This window comes from Corella eumyota, chromosome 2 (genome assembly GCF_963082875.1).
Source record: "Corella eumyota chromosome 2, kaCorEumy4.1, whole genome shotgun sequence".
Taxonomy (NCBI): Eukaryota; Metazoa; Chordata; class Ascidiacea; order Phlebobranchia; family Corellidae; genus Corella; species Corella eumyota.
This window is the reverse complement of record NC_137491.1, coordinates 16326880-16347306: the sequence shown is the minus strand read 5'-3', so window position 1 is coordinate 16347306 and position 20427 is coordinate 16326880. Positions and strand designations below refer to the sequence as shown.

General features: G+C 27.4%; 1 protein-coding gene across 3 annotated transcripts in view; it reads right to left on the bottom strand.

Annotated features, from left to right (window-relative positions):
- The window catches only part of LOC145743114 (low-density lipoprotein receptor-related protein 1-like), a 54531-nt gene extending 34769 nt beyond the window's left edge, over positions 1 to 19762 (bottom strand). For 2 of the 3 annotated variants that reach the window (XM_082561008.1, XM_082561009.1), the window contains exons 1-33: positions 19632 to 19762; positions 19183 to 19311; positions 18613 to 18732; positions 17760 to 17894; positions 17299 to 17442; positions 16690 to 16853; positions 15880 to 16027; positions 15338 to 15512; positions 14794 to 14954; positions 14331 to 14432; positions 13745 to 13900; positions 13129 to 13266; positions 12292 to 12439; positions 11691 to 11760; positions 10894 to 11153; positions 10370 to 10473; positions 9987 to 10105; positions 9161 to 9361; positions 8411 to 8564; positions 7701 to 7841; positions 7325 to 7465; positions 6672 to 6758; positions 6117 to 6302; positions 5629 to 5780; positions 5049 to 5142; positions 4630 to 4755; positions 4197 to 4386; positions 3669 to 3847; positions 2948 to 3164; positions 2264 to 2431; positions 1684 to 1949; positions 690 to 859; positions 48 to 225 (exon numbers count right to left, since the gene is read on the bottom strand). In XM_082561008.1, coding sequence (XP_082417134.1) covers positions 48 to 225; positions 690 to 859; positions 1684 to 1949; positions 2264 to 2431; positions 2948 to 3164; positions 3669 to 3847; positions 4197 to 4386; positions 4630 to 4755; positions 5049 to 5142; positions 5629 to 5780; positions 6117 to 6302; positions 6672 to 6758; positions 7325 to 7465; positions 7701 to 7841; positions 8411 to 8564; positions 9161 to 9361; positions 9987 to 10105; positions 10370 to 10473; positions 10894 to 11153; positions 11691 to 11760; positions 12292 to 12439; positions 13129 to 13266; positions 13745 to 13900; positions 14331 to 14432; positions 14794 to 14954; positions 15338 to 15512; positions 15880 to 16027; positions 16690 to 16853; positions 17299 to 17442; positions 17760 to 17894; positions 18613 to 18732; positions 19183 to 19311; positions 19632 to 19698 — 4990 coding nt within the window. In that variant the 5' untranslated portion in view covers positions 19699 to 19762. Of the gene's footprint in view, positions 1 to 47; positions 226 to 689; positions 860 to 1683; positions 1950 to 2263; positions 2432 to 2947; positions 3165 to 3668; positions 3848 to 4196; positions 4387 to 4629; positions 4756 to 5048; positions 5143 to 5628; positions 5781 to 6116; positions 6303 to 6671; positions 6759 to 7324; positions 7466 to 7700; positions 7842 to 8410; positions 8565 to 9160; positions 9362 to 9986; positions 10106 to 10369; positions 10474 to 10893; positions 11154 to 11690; positions 11761 to 12291; positions 12440 to 13128; positions 13267 to 13744; positions 13901 to 14330; positions 14433 to 14793; positions 14955 to 15337; positions 15513 to 15879; positions 16028 to 16689; positions 16854 to 17298; positions 17443 to 17759; positions 17895 to 18612; positions 18733 to 19182; positions 19312 to 19631 lie in introns of those variants that run through there. The other variant, XM_082561010.1, reaches the window with a different exon arrangement.
- Positions 19763 to 20427: the final 665 nt, after the last annotated feature.

Sequence of the window (20427 nt, the reverse complement as noted above, 5' to 3'; positions counted from 1 at the left end):
TACCAAAACAAATTAAAAATTAATTATAAGAATAATGTTCTACTTACACAATTGCACAATATCTTGAATGTCTGTTCCGTTAATGTTGGATCTCTTAACAACATCATCCTCAAGCCAATAAATATAATCCTGTGTAAATCTTACAAATTTCGCTTCACCAACATTGGACTTGGAACCAGAGTGGCTAACACTTTTGTTCAAGTTAGATAAGCTCAAAACTTGAATCTACAAAAAAAAATTTTATTTATCTTCGATGTGGAAACAAACTAATATCCTTATGTTGTGATGGAATCAAATACTATGAAAGTTACCCGCCATGTATTACTTATAGATAATTTATTGTGAAACATGTATTAAATATGTATTTACATGTAGTAATCTATTTAAAATAGAGCTTAGTAGACGTTTGATATATTTATGTAAGTCCAATTTAAAAGCCTACAAAATAAATAAAACTGCCATTTGTTGTGCAAGGGTAAATTATCCATTATTACATGCAAACCATATCAAAATAAAATTATAGCAACCATATTAACACAATTTAAATCTAGGGCGGGCTATCAACTAGCACTTTGTTAATTGATAATTAAATGTAACAATTTTAATACAGAATTGTACACACAAATAACATTTTATAAAAACAAACCTATTTCTAAAAAAAATTAAACTCAAAATTAAAAAATAAATACCAGGTTAGATGTCGAGACAATTAGGAATTCTTTTTCTGGTAGACAAGTTTGATTATCAGTATCTAGCTTATACATGATAGGACAAGAACACACTGAGCTTAACTCTCCATTTACTTGAGTTAATAAACACAACCCATCACATGTTCGATTAAGACATGGATTTTTGACAACTGTTGGTATAGAATATCATGAGTTAGGTTTTTTTAGTTTTCATATAAATTTATATATGTATATAAATAAAAAGGCTAACATTAACCGGCAGCTTGGTGTAGTGGTAAGAACACTTGGTACACCACACATGAGGTCGAGGTTCAATCCCTACTGAGTTCATGCTGTAGCGCCCTTGAGTAAGGCGCTATAAACGGTACGAACTTCTGCTGAGCCAGCACTTAATCAGCAGCATAACTATCGGGCAATTAAAATCTATAATATCCCAAACTGCCACAGGCAACTCGAGACTCTATGTTTAAGTCGCGCATTCGACTTTTCCACATCGAGGATAAAGATATATACAAAAAAAAAACATAACTAACAATAAAACAACTAAATTATTGCCTTCAATATTTATAAATAAGATTAAAAGTTTATGTAAATGTATTTCTATTCTCAATTTAAAAAAAGAGTAAACTTCAGGCCAATAAATAGGGTAGCTTCAATTAGGGGTAAAAATGGGGACGTTTGACAGTTTTACATGCCAACAACATGGTGTAGTTGTTAGAACACTTAGTTTCACAGTATAAGGTCAATGGTTCAATTTCCCAAGTCTTTTATGTCATAGCATGCTTCATAAACTGTACTAACTCCAACAAAGCCCAATTATAATCACTAAGTTAATAATCTTGCATAATAATTAATGATATCAAAAACTGTAAAAGGTAACTCAAGACTGATTTGGGTAGTAAATGTTTAGGTCGTGAAGTCAACTTTTTAATAAAAATTTACAAAAAAAACTTCATACCAATTTTTTGCTTAAAAAATTTAAATATTCAACTACCTTTTTGGCTGTCAACAAATGTCCACGGCTGCCTGGTCTCATGGAACACTTTAACATCATTCGGACAGCAACGCATTAGTGCATATGCCCCATCATCATTTCCAGTCCATTTTGATGCCCCGGCAATTACAGATAAACGCCAGTCGGTCCATATTAGTTGCTGGCCATACATGGTCAACGAAAAGGGATGAGATGACCAGGTTGATTTGGCCAAGACAGTAAATTTGTTTTCCCCATTGTAGTCACTAGAGTAGATTGAAAGTAACCTAAAAAAATATTTTTTTTATTTTATGACAAAGACAGTTTAAACAATGTCGGAAGGCCAACTTTGCTGCCTAAACGTAACAATTGTTACCCTAACAGTCCTGACCAAAATCTTTTTTCTGATTAAAAAGATTACATAATTATTGGAAAATAGAAATCAAATTTTAGGTTCGCGAAAAACCTGTGTTTAAAAAAATTTCTGTGCAGTACATTTAATTTTTATGGCTAATGATTAGATTTACTAAAATCTTCTTTTTCTTTTCTAAAAAAATCTGTTTTATTTCAAAAATTTAAAAAAATAATTATTTTTTATTACTTTGCATCAGCCCAGTATAATCTTTGCTCTAAATAATCGATCGTCAAACCATTCGGCCATCCCACTTTCATCTTATCTGCTTTCCATACAAACTTCCTCTCATCCCCGGACATGGTTGCTCTCTCCACACGAGGCATTTCCGATTCCCAGTCAGTCCAAAATAACAAACTACAAAATAAAGTATCATAAATGATGTAAGAATCTATATATAATGGAGCATGGGTAAAAACATTTACATATTTATATTGTTTTATATGTATTATTAATCTATAGGCCTACAAATTAAACAAAGCTGCTGTTTGTGGTCCGCAGGTAAATTATCGCAGACAAATATTAGTTAAGAGTTGCGACCGTATTGCGATAATTAAAATAAATGCCTAGTGTAAGGTGACTTTGAATCTTTACTTTAAATTTAGCTGCCTGTATCTTTACAGCATTTTAATTACTTAGGCTACTAAGCCCAATATAAAAAATATCAGACTTAATTAATATATGGCCAATATCACCAAGTTAATAGTTACTTAATGCTAAAAATTACCAATTTTAAAAAAAAACAAAAGCCGAACAAAGAAAATTAAAAATGTGATACTCATCATAAACTTAAAAATTAGTTTACAATACCAATCCTATTTTCTTAACTATACTAAATAAGTAACTGCACTTTAGGTCAATGCATTGACTAACCCTACTCTAGAGTCCACAGCAATAGCCCTTGGGTTCCCAATACCACCAGCCAATACAACAGTTTGTTGAGTCCCATTTAAATCAACAACAATAATGTGGTCCAACACTGATTCAACAATATAAAGTCGATCGGCAATCCAATCAACAGCCATACCTTCTGATGTTGTTAAACCGATGTCCATGATAACTTTCTTGTTGCTGGGCTTAAGGGCGTTAGCTAAATAAAAAATTTTAAACAAATATCAAAAAAAATATATACATATTTTAACGAATATCAAAAAATGACCCCCAAAAAAAAGAAATTATTTAAAAAAAAAGCTTTTTATTGTTTTTACCTTAAGGGTTTTTATAGATCTTTTTATTAAACTACAATTTCTAAACATAAGGTAACTTTTTTTGCCTTAATTAGGTCCTAATTTCTTAACATTTATTTTAAAATATTAATTATTGGGCAATTAAGCCTTATAATTTAATAAGCTTGTAGACTTTTTTTAAGCCTAATAATTTAAAAAGCTTGTAGACTTAGCAAAAACAATTACTGTTAGCACCTAACATAAGAAAGTTAAAGTTTAAAAGCAGCGGGGATCAAACCTTAAACCTAACATGTTAAACCTCTACAATTTAAACCCTCACAACACCTAAAAAAATTACAATACAGTCTTACAACAAAATAAATCGATTAAAAAAAAATTTAACATATTAAAAAATTGGTTTTAAATACCATTAGGTAGAAGATTTATTTTTGCTCTTGATACAGTTGAAGTGTCAACATCATTGTAAAAGATTAATTGTTTCTGATAATGAATATCCATACCAAAAGGATGATCTAGGGAACCAATTAGTTTTCTTATAGTCTTATGGTTACCTTTAAATGAGTTCATTGAAGCATTGTAGACCATGCTAAAAATATCAAAAGTAAAAACACATTGGATTTTTTCGTAGTTTATTCGTAATGTTGTTTGCAGACATAGCTTTGATTCAGATATTATAATGGCCATTGCCTAAACAACAACTTAAACAACATCTAAACAAAAACATAAACAACAGTAAGAATCAAACTGAGAACCTCTAGTAATAAAAGTCATGAAATTAAATGTAATAGCAACAATATTTGAACTTCTTAACCCACAAAACAAAAAATCCCGAAAAATTTTTGTTAGTAATATATTTATTTAGATTCAGTTTTAGCTAGTAAATGTTTAATTTTATTTATATTAGGTTTTGTCACATTTAAAACCTAATTACTTACTATTTAATCGACTTTCGATTAGTATACAAAATAAAGGGCGGAGGGTCGACTTTATCGTATAAACACTTGGAAGCAGTTAGGTCTCTATTGTCTATATGCCAACCATTATAACATGAACATATATGTTCTCCTGGTGTTAATGGTGAACACTTTTGACTACATATTCCTTTTTTCAGACAAACGTTGATCTCTGGAATATGTTTAAAATAAAATTTAAATAAAGAAAAATAGGGGGCATAATTATTACTCTTTGAAAGAAAAAAAGAAATGTTTGTTCCAGTCTAAATACTGAAAAGCATTTAGAAAGTGAGACATCAACAATTTTTTTAAACTTTAAATCTAAAAATTTATAGTCGTGAGTTGTGACCATATTACAACAATTAACTGGACTAGTGTTTAATTTAATTTAAAGTTTTAAATTATTTTTTTGAACCTCTGCATGTAATTCCATCTGAATCAAGTTGTTGAAATTCGGGACAAGTGCAAATATAACCAACTTCCAAATCCTTACAACCGTAATGACATAAACTATTCAAACAGGTACCTTGATGAACGCCATCTAAATAAAAAAACAATTTTGGTGTCATTTATAATTATTTAACCCTAAGGTAAGAAGGTCAACTTTACAGCATGAGCATAAAGTAACATTTGCTATCCCATTTTAGTTTCAAATTGCTTTTGGCAGTTTAGAATGTTACTAATCTGGTATATTGCCCAATAAATTGGCCACTGATTGCTTTTTGGCTTAACTGTAATTTGTACCGTTTATTGCGATTTACTAAACAACAGCAGATTTAACTCAAATTCAACAAAATAAAAGAACAAAAATGTTTAAAAAAAATAAATTGTTACTGCAATTTCTTTCATCTTCCCCTTTAAGACAATCCACTTTTCCATCACATTTCTTAACACAGGAATATTTATACTTCTGTGTGTAACATCTTATCTGTACAAATAATAAAACAAAATATAAATTAATAATTAGATAAAAAGCATTCCTTAGTTAATATATTATCCAAACAAACAACCAATGATTAAAGTTAGAAGGGAAAAATACTTTTTGGAAAAGATATTAAAACGAATTTTAAATGAAGGAATATGGGTAAAAATTTCTGCCAAGTAATGTATCTAAAATAAATATCTGTTCCAATAAATTGAGCTTAAAAATTACTGGCAGTGTGGTGTAGTGATTAGAATAATTGCCTTTACTTGGCAAAGTCCTGGGTTTAATTTCCACAGCCTCTAAGTTGTACATCCTTAAGTAAGGTGCAATAAATGATATAATCTAATTCTGGCCAATCAATTGTTAGTTATAGAAGAATAATTATCAATATTATCCCAATCTGTCAACTCAAGTCTACAAATGTCACTCTTTGTTTGAGCCTGAACTTGCCCATTTTTATATCAAGAAAAAATAAATACAAATAATAACCTGTTTAAAATTATCAGTATCAGATGCATTACAAGAACAATTTAGTTCATCTGATTTATCCAAGCACTCAGCTGTTCCATCACACCACCAACCTTCAAACACACAATGGTGTGATGATGCACAAGATCTCATGTTAGCTGGACATGTGGTATCTGAAAAATAAGTATGTCAAACTGATAGCCTTTAAAATAAAAAAAATGCTGCATGTGGTGCCTAGCACAGGCTAATATTTTTTTTAATTACATATAACAGTTAAAACTGGTAAAGTTTGATCCCCACTGCTTTCATGGTATTATTAAAGATGAATTTACTAAAAAATATAAGTCTTTAACATAAAAAAAATATTGTTTGTTGCTTAGGCAAATATTTGGTATCATATTACAACAATTAATTTATAGTAAGCAACTAATTGAATAAAAATCCATTTAAAAAAGTTTTTAATCATTTTAAACAATAGAGTGATCTTTTTAACTCCATTTTCAACTTACTTTTGCAATTTTTCTCATCGCTTCCATTTAAACAATCCCATTCCCCATCACATTTCCATTTTGATAATATACATTCATTCGTTCCAGGACCACAAGAAACATCTTTATCACCTACACAAACAAAATCTCCCGGCCCTGTTTCAATGTCGTTATCTTTCTGGCAGATCATTTCATCTGATTCGTCTCCTAAAAGTTTTTTCCAAAAAAAATTTAAAAAATATTAAAAAAAATTAATTTAATAAAATGTCTGTTTTATGTTAGAAATTTTATCACTGGAATATTTAGAGTTTTAAAGAATTTGCAAATTGATAAAATATAATTTAACGACATCATTAAAATGGTAATGGTAGCATAATTACGAATTACAGGACTTTCCAAGTAAAAACCAAAAATAAGTAGAATGTATTTTAGACATTAAAAATTAGAAAACTATGGCACTTCAAGAGATTATTAACATAAAAATCAATCATTGTTGTTATTTTAAACTAACTTAATTTACTATTTTATAAAATAGCTATTGCCTGCAAAAAAATAACAAAAAAATTAAAAGTTTACCACAATCATTTATTCCATCACAGACCCATTCTAAGATAATACACTCTCCATTTGCACATGAAAATTCAAAGCCCTGTAAGCATGGTTCTAAAAAAGTAAATGCAAAATATATTTTTTAACCATTCCTTTAAAGCAAAATACGTTTTTAAAATATAAAAAAAAATTAATTTTTTTAACTAAAATAAACAATTATTAAACATTGAAATATTAAAAAAGGAATGTTAATTAACAAATATATATCAAGTTTATTAGGCTTTTAATAATACTGTAATTAAAAAGTTACTGTAGCCTAATGGCATGTTATCAGAGAAATATAATTAGACTGTACCGGCAGCGTGGTGTAGTGGTAAGAACACTTGCTACACCACTCATGAGGTCGTGGGTACAATAAAAAAAAGGTGATATAAACAGTACAAACTAATCCACAAATTAATGCTCAGACAACACTAATATTCAAAACTGCCATTGGTAAATCAAGACGAGTTCGGTTTAACAAATGTAACTCTTTGTTTAGGCTCTGAAGTTGGCCTTTTACATTAGGGTAAAGATATATGAAAACAAATTTACACTATAAGTCAACTTATTGCAGTGGAAAAACTTAAAACTAAATTGAATGAAAGCAACATTAACAATTTTAATTAAGTAAACATTACCACTTGGACAGTATTCGTCAACATTTTTTTCATCTTCTCCACCAAAGCAATCATTATCTTGATCACAAACCCATTTATTTGGTATACACATATTCATTGATTTGCATAAAAACAGGTCTTTACCACAAGCAGTTTTATTTTCTATAAAAAGGTTCAAGAGAATTTTTGCCAAAAATTTTTTTTGAATTCTGTTTTTTAAGCCACTCATGAAGCTTAATAAAAATTGCATTAACTCCAAATGGTTTTGAGTTCGAGTCCCACTTATACTTGCCCAGCAATTTTTAGATAACTTACAAACATTTATTTAGCAAAAAACTTGATAATTTTACACAAAGATTCAAACCACTGAAGTTGATTATATTTTTATAGTACTTACCACAGGATATCATTGACTTTGTTCTTGCTATATCACAATTCTCGTACTCGCATACTCTTTGTTTTAAGACACACTTTCCATCATTACAAGGCAAGTAGCCTTCGGGACAGTGCGGGCTGTCAAGCGTTTGGTAAACAATCTCTATAAAAATTTAAATTTAAAAAAAATTTGAAGTAAAAAAACGACATAACTAAAAATAGTTATAGTATATACATTGAACATGTTAGATATAATTCATAAGTCTCGATTACATCAACAAACATTTTCGAAAAATTGAATAATTTTAGTTTGAAGTTACTACAAAAATAATGGTTTACAACTAACTAAACAAGTTTGATATAAAATCAAAAAATTTATTTCGTTAATTTTTTTCATTTTACCAATATTTTGTTAGTTAGTTAATTTTGCTGATATAATTTTTTTTAATATTCAACTTGAAACCAAGTTTGATATTTAGGACAAATTTAAAAAAAAAAACACCAAAAAAAATTACAGCACAACCAGCCATAACAGTAATCTATATTTAAAAGAACTTTAATATAATAAAATAGATGTGTAAGTATATCCGATAAAACAAAAAAAACTGCCGTTTGTGGTACGAAAAGTAAATTAACACATACATACTATTAGTTACAATGACAACCAAAACTGAATCCAAATAGCAGGCAATCAAGTTGTTATTCCAAAAATATTAAATATACTTTACTAACCCACACAGGTTCCATTATTGAATTCATATTGATCTGAACACAAGCATTGGGCAAAAGGTTGAACTGGTATAGGCACACAGATCTGATTTTGCGCACAAGCAAAGCTGGCGCAAATACCACCACCACTTCGTTGAGTTTTGTTCCAAATACGTAACTTTAATATAATGAATTTATTTAAATGGTGATACTTTTGCATATTAAAATACCCTTTAAGTGGGGCCATCATTACAGCTTAAATATTAGGTAACTGGTGACACCTTAAACAGGCATTTAGTTGTCCTTGCCCATTTTTAGATATAAACTAGTATACTTAAAACGATAATTTTTTTATGGGCTTAGCAAACAAAATATATTTTTTACTTATTTTTATGTATATATATATCTTTATCCTCGCTGTGGAAAGGTCGAATGCGCGACCTAAACATAGAGCTACATCAGTTACTCCGGCCCAGTCTCGAGTTGCCTGTGGCAGATTGGGATATTATAGAAATTATAATTGCCCGATAATTATGCTGCTGATTAAGTGCTGGCGCAGCAGGAGTTTATACCGTTTATAATGCCTTACTCAAGGGTGCTACAGCATGAGAGCACGTGGCCGGTTTCTACACCACGCTGCCGGTTAAATATACTGTTAACAACACTATAACATAAAAGCAATATAAGTCATACTTAAATATGGGAAATTGTGAAATTTCTTTAAACAATGCTCAAAAATGTATAAGGAATATATTGAAAAAAAAAAATTCTTACTTCATAAATTTTCTGGTGATCTTGAACAATATGTTTCAAATATAATTTGCTTGTTTGGTTTAAATGAAAAGCACTAACGTTGAACTGATTAATTTGACTGGATTTATATTCAGACCAAAACAAAAAATCGACGCCTTCGTAATGCACAAACTCAATCGCATAAGGATAACCCATAGACAGATATGAATATTGGAATAACAACTAAAAAAATATAAACAATGTAAAGTGACAACAAGGAAGCAGTGGGGATCGAACAAAGGACCTTTTAATAATAACCTCTTGACCAGCCTTTTTTTTTTGTATATATCTTTATCCTCGATGTGGGAAAGTTGAATGCGCGACTTAAACATAGAGTAACAACTGTTACTCCAACCCAGTCTCGAGTTGCCTTTAGCAGTTTGAGATATTACAGATTATAATTGTCTGATAATTATGCTGCTGATTAAGTGCTGGCTCAGCAGAAGTTTATACCGTTTATAGCACCTTACTCAAGGGCGCTACATCATGAGATCAGTAGGGATTGAACCCACGATCTCATGTGTGGTGTAGCAAGTGTTCTTACCACTACACCACGCTGCCGGTATTTGTTAGCTTGTTATGACATTAGTCCTTTACGTATGCAACATTGCTTATATTTTAATATAATTATTTACACGGATTCTTTCGCGTTAACAGTAAAGCTAGTCAAACCGTGAAATGGGAATAAAATTAAGAGAACTAGAATAACTGTCTATTCTAAAAATATTTTAAAAAATTTACAAAATATTTAAATTTTTACATTTTTACACCATTTAATTTTTTTAATTAACAAAAATAAATTAAATACTTGTCTATGTGTTCCATCAATATGAATAGATTCAACTCTGCCATAATGAGCTTCAGTCCAGTACAAAATGTCATTTTCACGATCCAAAGTTAAACCATTAGGCACGATTATTGTACTGTCTAGATCAACAAAAATGATTTTAAAGCAGAAATAGACACTTTACACATATGTTACTATTTAAATTCTTGTAAAATTAATATATGCACATTTTCTTAATAATTTATTGTAATTTAGATAGTTAGTAAATATTTGTAGAAATTGATATTAGTGAATAATAGAGATTTTGACAATCAATAAATGAAAAGGTTTAATTTCTATGCTTACATATCATGGTTCTGAATGGTACCTTATCAAGTTTAATAAATAAGTTTTAAAGAAATTACCAGATACTATAACAGTTTGATTTTTTCCATTCATCCATGATGATTTAATTCCTCCAAAAATGTTAGATGAAAACGAATTGACCCAAGCAGTCCAAAACATCAATCTTACAATCAAATATAATATTAAAAGTAAGTTATTAAATTTATTTATTTATTTTTTTAACTTTATTGTCTAAACTAAGAGTAACAAAACTTATCAGTTAGATAGACCTAGTCTTGAGTTAACTGTGGCAGTTTTTGGGTATTTTATGTTATATTTGTTTGCCAATAAACAAACTACTGATTGATTTTTGGCTTAGCATGAGTTTAGTCGTTTATAGTGAAGTTTATACTATTAAAATTCCTATTTAAATATTGTGAATACATCTTGTGTTAATATTCCTAATAAAGAACATTAAACTAGCCCTGATTTCTTCAAATTTCAAACTTTAAAAAAAATTTAATAAAAATATTAAAAAAATGTTTTGCTTTGTTATTAGTTTTAAAAAGTTTCAAATATTGATAATAAAAAATAAAATCTTTACCCTTTTGTGGGGTGAACCACAATGGCACGAACTCGAGTATCAGGAGAAGTTTTTACAATCTCAGCTGTATGATTTGATGCAGAATTTTCGGTTTCACTCGCTGAATCTTCTTTAAATATTTCCCAAGTCCGGGAGGTGGCATTAAAAATCTTTACAACATATATTGAGTTGAACACATCATCTGTCCAGTATAGATTCCCATTTAACCAATCCACAGTCATTCCAGTGCATTTGTAAACATCCCCTGTACCCATAATTTTCTGCAAAAGAATAGCACTGAATTTAGTTATAGCTGATACAAATTTCTATTGAACATGACATATTAGCCTGAACCACCTATAAGGTCCCAGGTTCGATCCCAACCGCTTCCACTTTAAAATAAATTAAGTACAGTGTTGTATAACCAATGGGGTCCTGGGTTTGATCCCAACCGCCTTCCATTTAAAATATCTTAAGTACGATGTTGTACAACCAATGAGGTCCTAAGTTTGATCCCAACTGCCTTCACCTTAAAACATCAAGTATTATGCTGTACAACCAATAAGGTCTCAGGTTCGATCCTAAACGCTTCAACTTAAAAACAGCTAAGATAACATACTGTACAACCAATTAGGTCCCTGGTTCAATTACAATTGCTACCATATTAAGACACCATAAGCATAAAGCTATACAACCCAAGAAGAGTTAAATTTGGGTTAAACTGATTTTATGTTTTTGCAAGCATCAAACAAAAGTTAAATCATAATTTAACAAATATATTTAAAAATATTAAATTTGACCATTTTTTTTTGTTTTACCTGCAATCTTAAATCATTTTGTGAAATAGTATAAAAACTATTTTCTTGGAAAAATATCACACCAACGTCACTAAATAAAGTTAAAAATTTAAACAAATGATTAAAAATTTAAAAAAATAGCTTTTAAAAATACAACAAACTTCGTATTAGTTAAAAGTACATAGTTTCTAATTGAACAAAATTTATATAAAAATCAGCTTAGTGAAAAAAGTATAAATATATTTATATATATGTATAATGTATGTTTGTCCAATATCTAATAATAAAATAAAAAAATGTCGTCTATATGGTGCAGGTAAATTAACATAATCATATATTACTTGTCAGTTGTGCTCAAATTACTACAATTCAAATGCAGCCTATGATGGAAGCAATCAATAAGTAAATATTAAACTAATTAAGCTAAATAAACAATATAAAACTAGTTTACTTAAAAAAAAGATTGTTTGTGATTCACGGGTAAACTACAATTACAGTGTAAATCAAATTCACTTTTACAAAAAATAATTTAAATTGTAACTGACCGAATATATGAAAATGCAGATTAAAAAAATATTGTAATATCTTAACATCAAAGACAAAACCACTTGAACAAAAATACCTTTGAAATGCAAATAGACTATAAGGTTGGATTAAATCGATGTATAATGAGATACCACTTGATGATTGTGGTTGTGTTTGGAATGGAAAAACCATTTTAATTTCGCCTGGGTCATGTGTAAGGTACATTAAGCCTAATTCATCAGAATCTGTTAGAAAAATAAACAAGGTTTTTAGTAATATTACTGTTTATATTTTTATTTACACTTTTTATAAAAAAAAAGTCTACAGGCTAGTTTATAAACATGAAGCTTTAAAAATTTTTAGTATTGCATGGAACAAAATAACTAAATTAAAATTGTCATGAGTCAATAAAGTATTACACTAGCTTAGATAACTCAAAACCTGAGGTTAAAGAAAAACACTTAAAGTATAAGTTGGCCTTACCACATCAAAAAAGTGTTTAAAAATAAAAAATCTATTTCTTTTTCTTGATGTAGATTTAAAAGTATAGACAAGGGAAATTTTAAGATCTATGTTGCTTTTTTAATATTAATAACATCTTACATAAATATTAATTATTATTGACATTAAGTTTTACCGGCAGCGTGTTGTAGTGGTAAGAACACTTGCTACACCACCACGAGGTCGTGGGTTCAATCCCCACTGCTCTTATGCTGCAGCACCCTTGAGTAAGGTGCTATAAACGGTATGAACTCCTGCTGAGCCAGCACTTAATCAGCAGCATAATTACTGGGCAATTATAATCTATAATATCCCAAACTGCTGAAGGCAACTCGAGACTGGGTCAGAGTAACTGATGTTAATGTATGTTTAAGTCGCACTCGACATCGAAGATAAATGATATATACAAAAAAAATGAAATTTTTTTTAAAACCTTGGCACGATCTTCTGTCATGTGCAAGGACTTGCCAAGGTGGACAAACACATTGTACTGCGGTGTCTGTGTTGGAAGATGAAGGTTGCAATAAACAGATGTAATCACAATTTAGTTTCTCACATTTCATGCTTGCATCTAAAAAAATGTAAAATCCGAAAAATAAATTATATATTTCAACAAATAAACAACAACAATGTGTAATGATTAAAGTAAGCTTAAAAACATAAAGTTTGAGTTCATTTCCCACTGCTCTCATTCTGTAAGGCAGTTAAGTAAGGCACTATAAACAATACTGACGCCCATTAAATCAAATATCAATAAAAAATAATCATCATGCAATTATAATTATTATTTTTAGACTGCCGAAGTAAACTAGAAACTAGGTCAAAGTAACAAATGTTACTTTATGATAAGACCATAAAGTTGGCCTTTTCACATCTAAGAGAATTATTTTTTTTTTAAATGAATCTATTAGCCAAACTTTTGTAAACTTTTAAATAATATTGCAAACTTAACAAAATTTTTCAATATTTATAACTGTGTATATTAAGCAAGATTTTAACACAGCAAAAAATACATTTTAAAATTGAGTATATATAAAAAAATAATGTACTGTATTGGGTAGCATTATAACCAAGTTTCCATATTTTCATTTTTATATTTTTCGCAGGTTTAGAAATGGATGTAAAATTCCTGATAGTCAAAACATCAATCCTAAATGTTGTAACCATTTCTGTTTTTAAGTTTAAAACATTGCCATGTAAAAAACCTAAAAAAAATTATAAAACATTATTAAACGCAAATATTTAAAAAAAAATAATAATAATGAAATTGTAAAATATGTTTGTTATATCTGACTTTAGTTTAAAACAAAAAATTACAATATTTAATAAAAATTAGTATGCCATATACATAAAACCTTCTAAAAAATTTTCTTTATATATACATAAAATATATTTAATGTACAATTTATATTTATATTAATTTATGCCTGTATATACATTCAAAATAGAATAATATTGTTTGCATTGTACATTTAAATTAACATAAGCAAACATTAGTTGTGACCATATTATCTCAAGTGATGTAATGATAATCAATCAAATAGGTAAAAATTCTGTCCGTAGGGCAGGTACTTTACTAGTACACAAAATATCTAATGTTTACCATTTCTGTTAATACACATTCAATTAGTTTACCTTGCATGTAATACATTGAATATAGATAAGCGCTGGAAAATTTCAATTGCGTTAAAATTCTTTTTCTGTTTTTTCCTGAGTAATCAACACTCTGCAGACCACCTAAAAAAATATTTTTAGTAAAAAATGCAAATTTTTTATTAAAAAAATATATATTTTTAGTAAAAAAACGCAATTTAAAAATTAAATAATGATGTTTAGAAGTTACAATTGCACAATTTTACATACTTTTTTTTATCTTTTTACAGTTACATAATTTATATATATATAAACACTTTAAATAAATTTATATATTACAGCCATTAAATTTTTTTGTATTTTTTTACAAAATTAAAATTTAAAACATTTTAATAAATTGTTATATCCTTCTAATTATTAAAATTAGGGCTTTAATAAAAAAACACGTAAATAACTTGGTTTTATTAACAAAAAATTATAATATCAATAATTAAGATAGACCTACCAAAATAATCAGCAAAATATAAAGTTCTGCTTCGAATATCAATTGCTAATAATTCAGGATTTTTCAGGAAAAATTGAACAATAATTTTTGAATTTTTTCCATTCATATTAGCTCGATAGATTAACCCCGTTTTATTATTTTGTTTAATGTAAAACATATATCTAAATAAATGAACGATATTATTAAAATAGGATTACCATTAAAGTGATGTAAGTAATGTTTGATTCTTGTTTAATTAGTGTTATTAAATCTACTGGTCAAGTGCTGGCCCTACAGGTTATATATTAATTATTAAATTTGCCATGCACCACAAGCAGATATTTTATTTAATTTAAAGTCCTTTAAATTGACATATACTTAAATCATTAACCAACTTTTAATATATATAGATCTTACAAAGATTATGTTCGTTTTACTATTTATAAATTAAAATTAATATTAAAATTAAAAATGTAAAACTGCAAAGTTATTTTTTTAGTTAAAAATACAAAAAACACAAAAATATATTAAATGTTTTAAAAAATTATATAAATTATATATTTACCCTGATAAAGGATCCACGATTAGACTTGTGAAATTCAGGCTTGAATTTGACGTTGTAAGTATTGATAAACAATCAAGAGACAGTTTTTTTCCACCATTTTTAACATTACAAACATGTATATTTTGATTGCTCATCATATATGTGTTATTAGACAGCCAATCAAATTCAAGAATTTCTACAAAACAAAATCAAATATTCATATTCAAATTTTAATTATTAATTAAATTATTTTAAAAATTCCTAAAAAATGTGCAGTTATAAAAAATACATATTTTTTTTAGTTTAATATATAATTTTTTTAATTTTTGATTTTAGCATAATTTTTAAAATTTAAAATTTTAATTTTAAATAAAAAAACAAAAAAATACATTTAAAAAATGTTATTTATTTAATTATAAGTAATGAATTTTAGTTAATTTATTTACATTTTTTAATGTTTGTTATTTAAATCTAAGCAGCGGATTTAAGCATTTATATTTTCAACTTCTTGACATTACAATTAATTTAAAGTGGACTGTGATATTTGTTTGCGAGCATCTTACTTATTTTAGGGACGTTTAACAGCAACTCTATCTCCCTCTGTTGTTGTCCACTACACTTCAAGTAGGCATAGTATAAATTCAGCCAACTGTAAACGCACAAACTTTTTCCACCCCCATAATCATAGTAACTTGGACTCTCTTTTGCATTCTTAAAAAAACACCGGGTGTTAAAATAAAATTAAAGAAAATTTTTAAAAGGATTTATAAAAAAAATTTTGCTTGTAATCCAAAATGGTATTTGGATAAAAAATATATTTTATCTTTTAAAATGTTATAAGGTTTTTTTAAATTAAAACTAAGTATGTATACATTTAAATTAAAAAAAAATGAATTGATAATTAAATTAAATAAAAAAAAAAGTTAATAAAAATTAAATAAATTCTACAGTTTATTTTTGTTAAAACTTTTATAAAATAAAAAAAAAATAAATAAAATTAAAACTTAATAAAGCTGTATTTTTTTTTTACGTTTTAACAAAAAGAAAATGTAGTAAAAATTTATTTATTTTTTTTTTTTTATTTGATAAAATTTTTGAGTTTTAACAAAATAGATTGTATTTTTAAAATGTGTTATCAAAATATATTTTAATAGTCTAAATAAAATTAAAATATTCAAAAAAACAATACTTTAAGCAAGCATTATAATATAGGTTTAATATTTATATCAAAAATCAAACAAAATAAAATTTAAACAAAACATTTAAATATTTAACAGTAAGCACATTATATATATATTTTAAAATTAAAAAAAAAATGTCTAAAAATTTATTTGGAATTTATTAAAATTTAAGCAAAAAAATATAATTTTTACCCAATTAGTTGACGACACTATATCAGATGGATCTTTATACGGAGGTGAACATGAAATTGTATCAACACTAACTGTACCATGTAGACATGAACAAGTATAATTTGCACCAATTCCATTCGTGCATTTTTCTTCACAAGGTCTAACAAGCTCACATACATTTGGATCTGATTAAAATATAAATTAAATTGGTGTATTTAACTACATTTATAAACTACAGTTACTAATTAATTTTACTATATTTCTATATTTTGACAAATAAGTCCGGCCAAAAAATGGGGTTCAATTAATTTTTTAGGTTAGACTGTAAAGTTTAATTTTTTTATTTTTGATTAGTATACATAGAAAATGTTGAGTTATGTCATGTGTTATATAATTCGGTCCTTAATTTCAGAATCGAAATACCCCAATTTTCATTAACAAATAAAAAAAAATTAACCTTTTGACCTTTAGTTTATTTTACAAATTTTTTATCCAGCATTTAATTTGCAATTAAATAATTTTCAGAGATTTAAACCACAGGTTTATCAAAAAAAAACAACAAATAATCTAAATTTTCCATGAAATTTTAAAATTTATGTATCTGAAGATTTTATCAAAAACAAAGCAAACCTTTTACACTTTTGCTCTGTAGGACGGCTTCGGCAAATCCATTAGAATAACACACAGGTTGATTATTGGGTAAGATTGTACAATCTTGGTTGCAATTTAAAATAGAACACAAACTCGTTCCACTGAAACCAGGCGTCAGTTTTTCTGTGTTAAAAAAATAAAACTAGCACATTTAAATAATTATACAAACAGTTATAAATAAAAACATTATTTAACGAATTGGTTTAACATTTTTTTAAATATTGGTCCTAAACTGAATAATTTTTTAAAAGGCATGTAAACTACAATATTTTCTGTGTTTTGGCATTGCATTTTAAATAGATCTAATAAACAGAAATGTAAAGAAATTAAACATGTACATATAATAGAATATTTCAAGCAAAAATGCCTTTTTGTAATAAATTAACTCAATATATAAACAAAAATTTGATTTAGCGACATAAACTTTTGGGTAATATTACCTGCACATTGCCTTCCTTCATCTGATGCATCGGCACAGTCATTTACCCCATCACATAACTTATTAAAAGGTATGCAAATGAAAGGAGCAGTCCTGCATCGTGCACCAATATACAGACATGGATCTATGGAGTTACCTAAAAATACAAGTTTTTTGAATATATATATCTTCATCCTTAATATAAAAAGGCCGACTGTAAATGTTGATCGATAACCAATCTGCCCATACTCAAGAGCTACATAAAGGCAGAGCAGATCAAACTTATGACCTTATGTTGTAAAGCACAGTTTTCTAATTCCTACACAACATACCATGTTTATATACATATTTAATCCTAATAAAATAATGGCACCTACACTACATTAACATTCGGTAATTTTTAAAACCTCGACCTTGTTTAAGGTTTTTTGCCTTTGCTAGGTTTAAATATTATTGACCAAACTTGTCCTTTAGTTTTTGGGTATTAATGTTCAATCAATTTTAATTGCTTCCTGTTTTAACCAATTGATAACCTTTCTATTTCCGCTAAAATGTCACATCATTTAAAACCAATAAAAATATGTTTAAGTAGGATAACTGTCTTCGTACTAAATTTATTTTGTACTTTACTTTTTATACCCTTTTTACCTTAACTTTATATTAAAAACATTCTTTAATTTCAAAAAAATGTTAACCTGTATTTTGATATAATTTTGTTTTAAAATTAGTTTTCAAAGAAATGACCATTTAGTCAAATAATTTAATGTAGGCAGATATCACTTAAGTATCTTCAGAGCGCTTTTATTAAGTTCCATAAAATACAATTTGCAGAAATAAGATATAAATTATATTAAAATAAAAATTTTGTAACTTACAAAGACTTTTTTGAGCAGGAAAAGATTGTTCACTTGTGCATGTTAATTTGGAATTACATATTTGATCAAGTGTAAGACAATTTTCATTTTCACATTTGTATTCATTAGTTAAGCATTTACCTAAAATTTAATAAAAAAATAAATATTAAATAAAAGTTATGTGCATATGTAATACTATAGTTTAGTTCACAAAAATTCAATGAAAAGTAAACATTGTAAAGACCTACTCAAACATCTTTTTCTGTTTTTTTTTAACCAAAATAATAAAATACATTGAGTGAAAAGACATTTAATTTAATAATTTATGAAATTTTATGTTATATATTCAGCAAGGTTTAAAAATAAATAATGTGTAATAAACATTTAGAAAGTCAATAGGTAATTTAACCCTCACCAAAACTTCACCCCAATTTTTTTCTTAACTTAATTTTACATTCATTAAAAACTATATATTAATTAACAGATTTCTTCTAGAGTAAATAAAATATTTTTAAAATTATAAATAACTCTTATTGCTCTATGGTGTGCAATACAAAATATACCCAATAAAAAAAATTAAAAATAAGATACCACAGTATAATTCATCACTTCCATCTATGCAGTCATTTTCCCCATCACATTTATATTTAAGGTCAACGCAATGAATACCTCCACTGTTGCATTTAAATGAAGATGTATCACATTTAAATGGAATATTCTCTAAACATACATTTTAACAATTTATTATTTTTTTTTTAAACAAACAAAAATTTATAAATATATATAGCCTATGGTATAATAAATTTAATCATATTTAAATTATAAAATACTGTTTTAAAAACATCTAAAGACATTAGTATAAAAAAATAAACAGACAGCCAGATTGAATGGTATTTTTATTTATTCATAGATGCCAGAATAGTAAAGACCTTCGGTTAAATTACCACCATTGGCAATTTACAAGTTGAAAATATTTTATTTATTATATAATATTTCCAATCAAAATTTTTATTTAAACATATCCTTAAAGTTTGACCTACCTGTTTTAACTTTACCTCCGTTAGCCAAGTTTAACAAAAATAAAATTTTTAAAACAAAAATAATCATAGTCACAAAGTTAATTTAACACAATTGCAGATAAAAAGTTCATTGCATTGCAATTGGCATCTAAACTGTTTTTATAATGATTATAAAAAAAAAATACCTTATAACAATTAAAAAGAGTTTATATAAGCTGATATTTTTAGTCTCCTTTAAAAAAAAATTGTGGTACCGTAAAGTAGACCCAAACTTTATGGGGGTAACACTAAAAGAATGAAGTTAAAAGAAGACAGAAAGGAAGGAAAGTACTAAAGGGATGAAAAAGGGAACGGAGGGGCTAAAGGGAAAGTATTTTGCAGTCATTTTTATTAAGCAGCAAAAATAGTCAATTCTAAAAAGCATTAAACAAACATTGACAATTTCCGCTTCTTACTAAAAATGACTGCAAAATACTTTTTCTTTAGCCCCTTCTTCCAGGGCTTTCTCCCCTTCCTATCCTCCCTTTTTCCCTCCTTTTAGTATTGCCCCTTTCTGCCTTTATAGCTTTATAGCTTTAACGTTTGTCGTCAACTTTTTAATATAAATTTCTACGACAGTCAGTCTACAAAGCAAAACGATGATTTACGCCAAACTAATAAACCTAGTTAAACTGTATATAACTTAAACGTAAGCAAAGTAGTTAATTTTTAAAGCTATAAAACGCTTGTTTGTCATTGTGTTGTCTAGACACGTTATCACTTCATGTAAACAAAAACATGCTGCGTTTTATAAGCTCCGAAACGCCGTCTAGCGGCG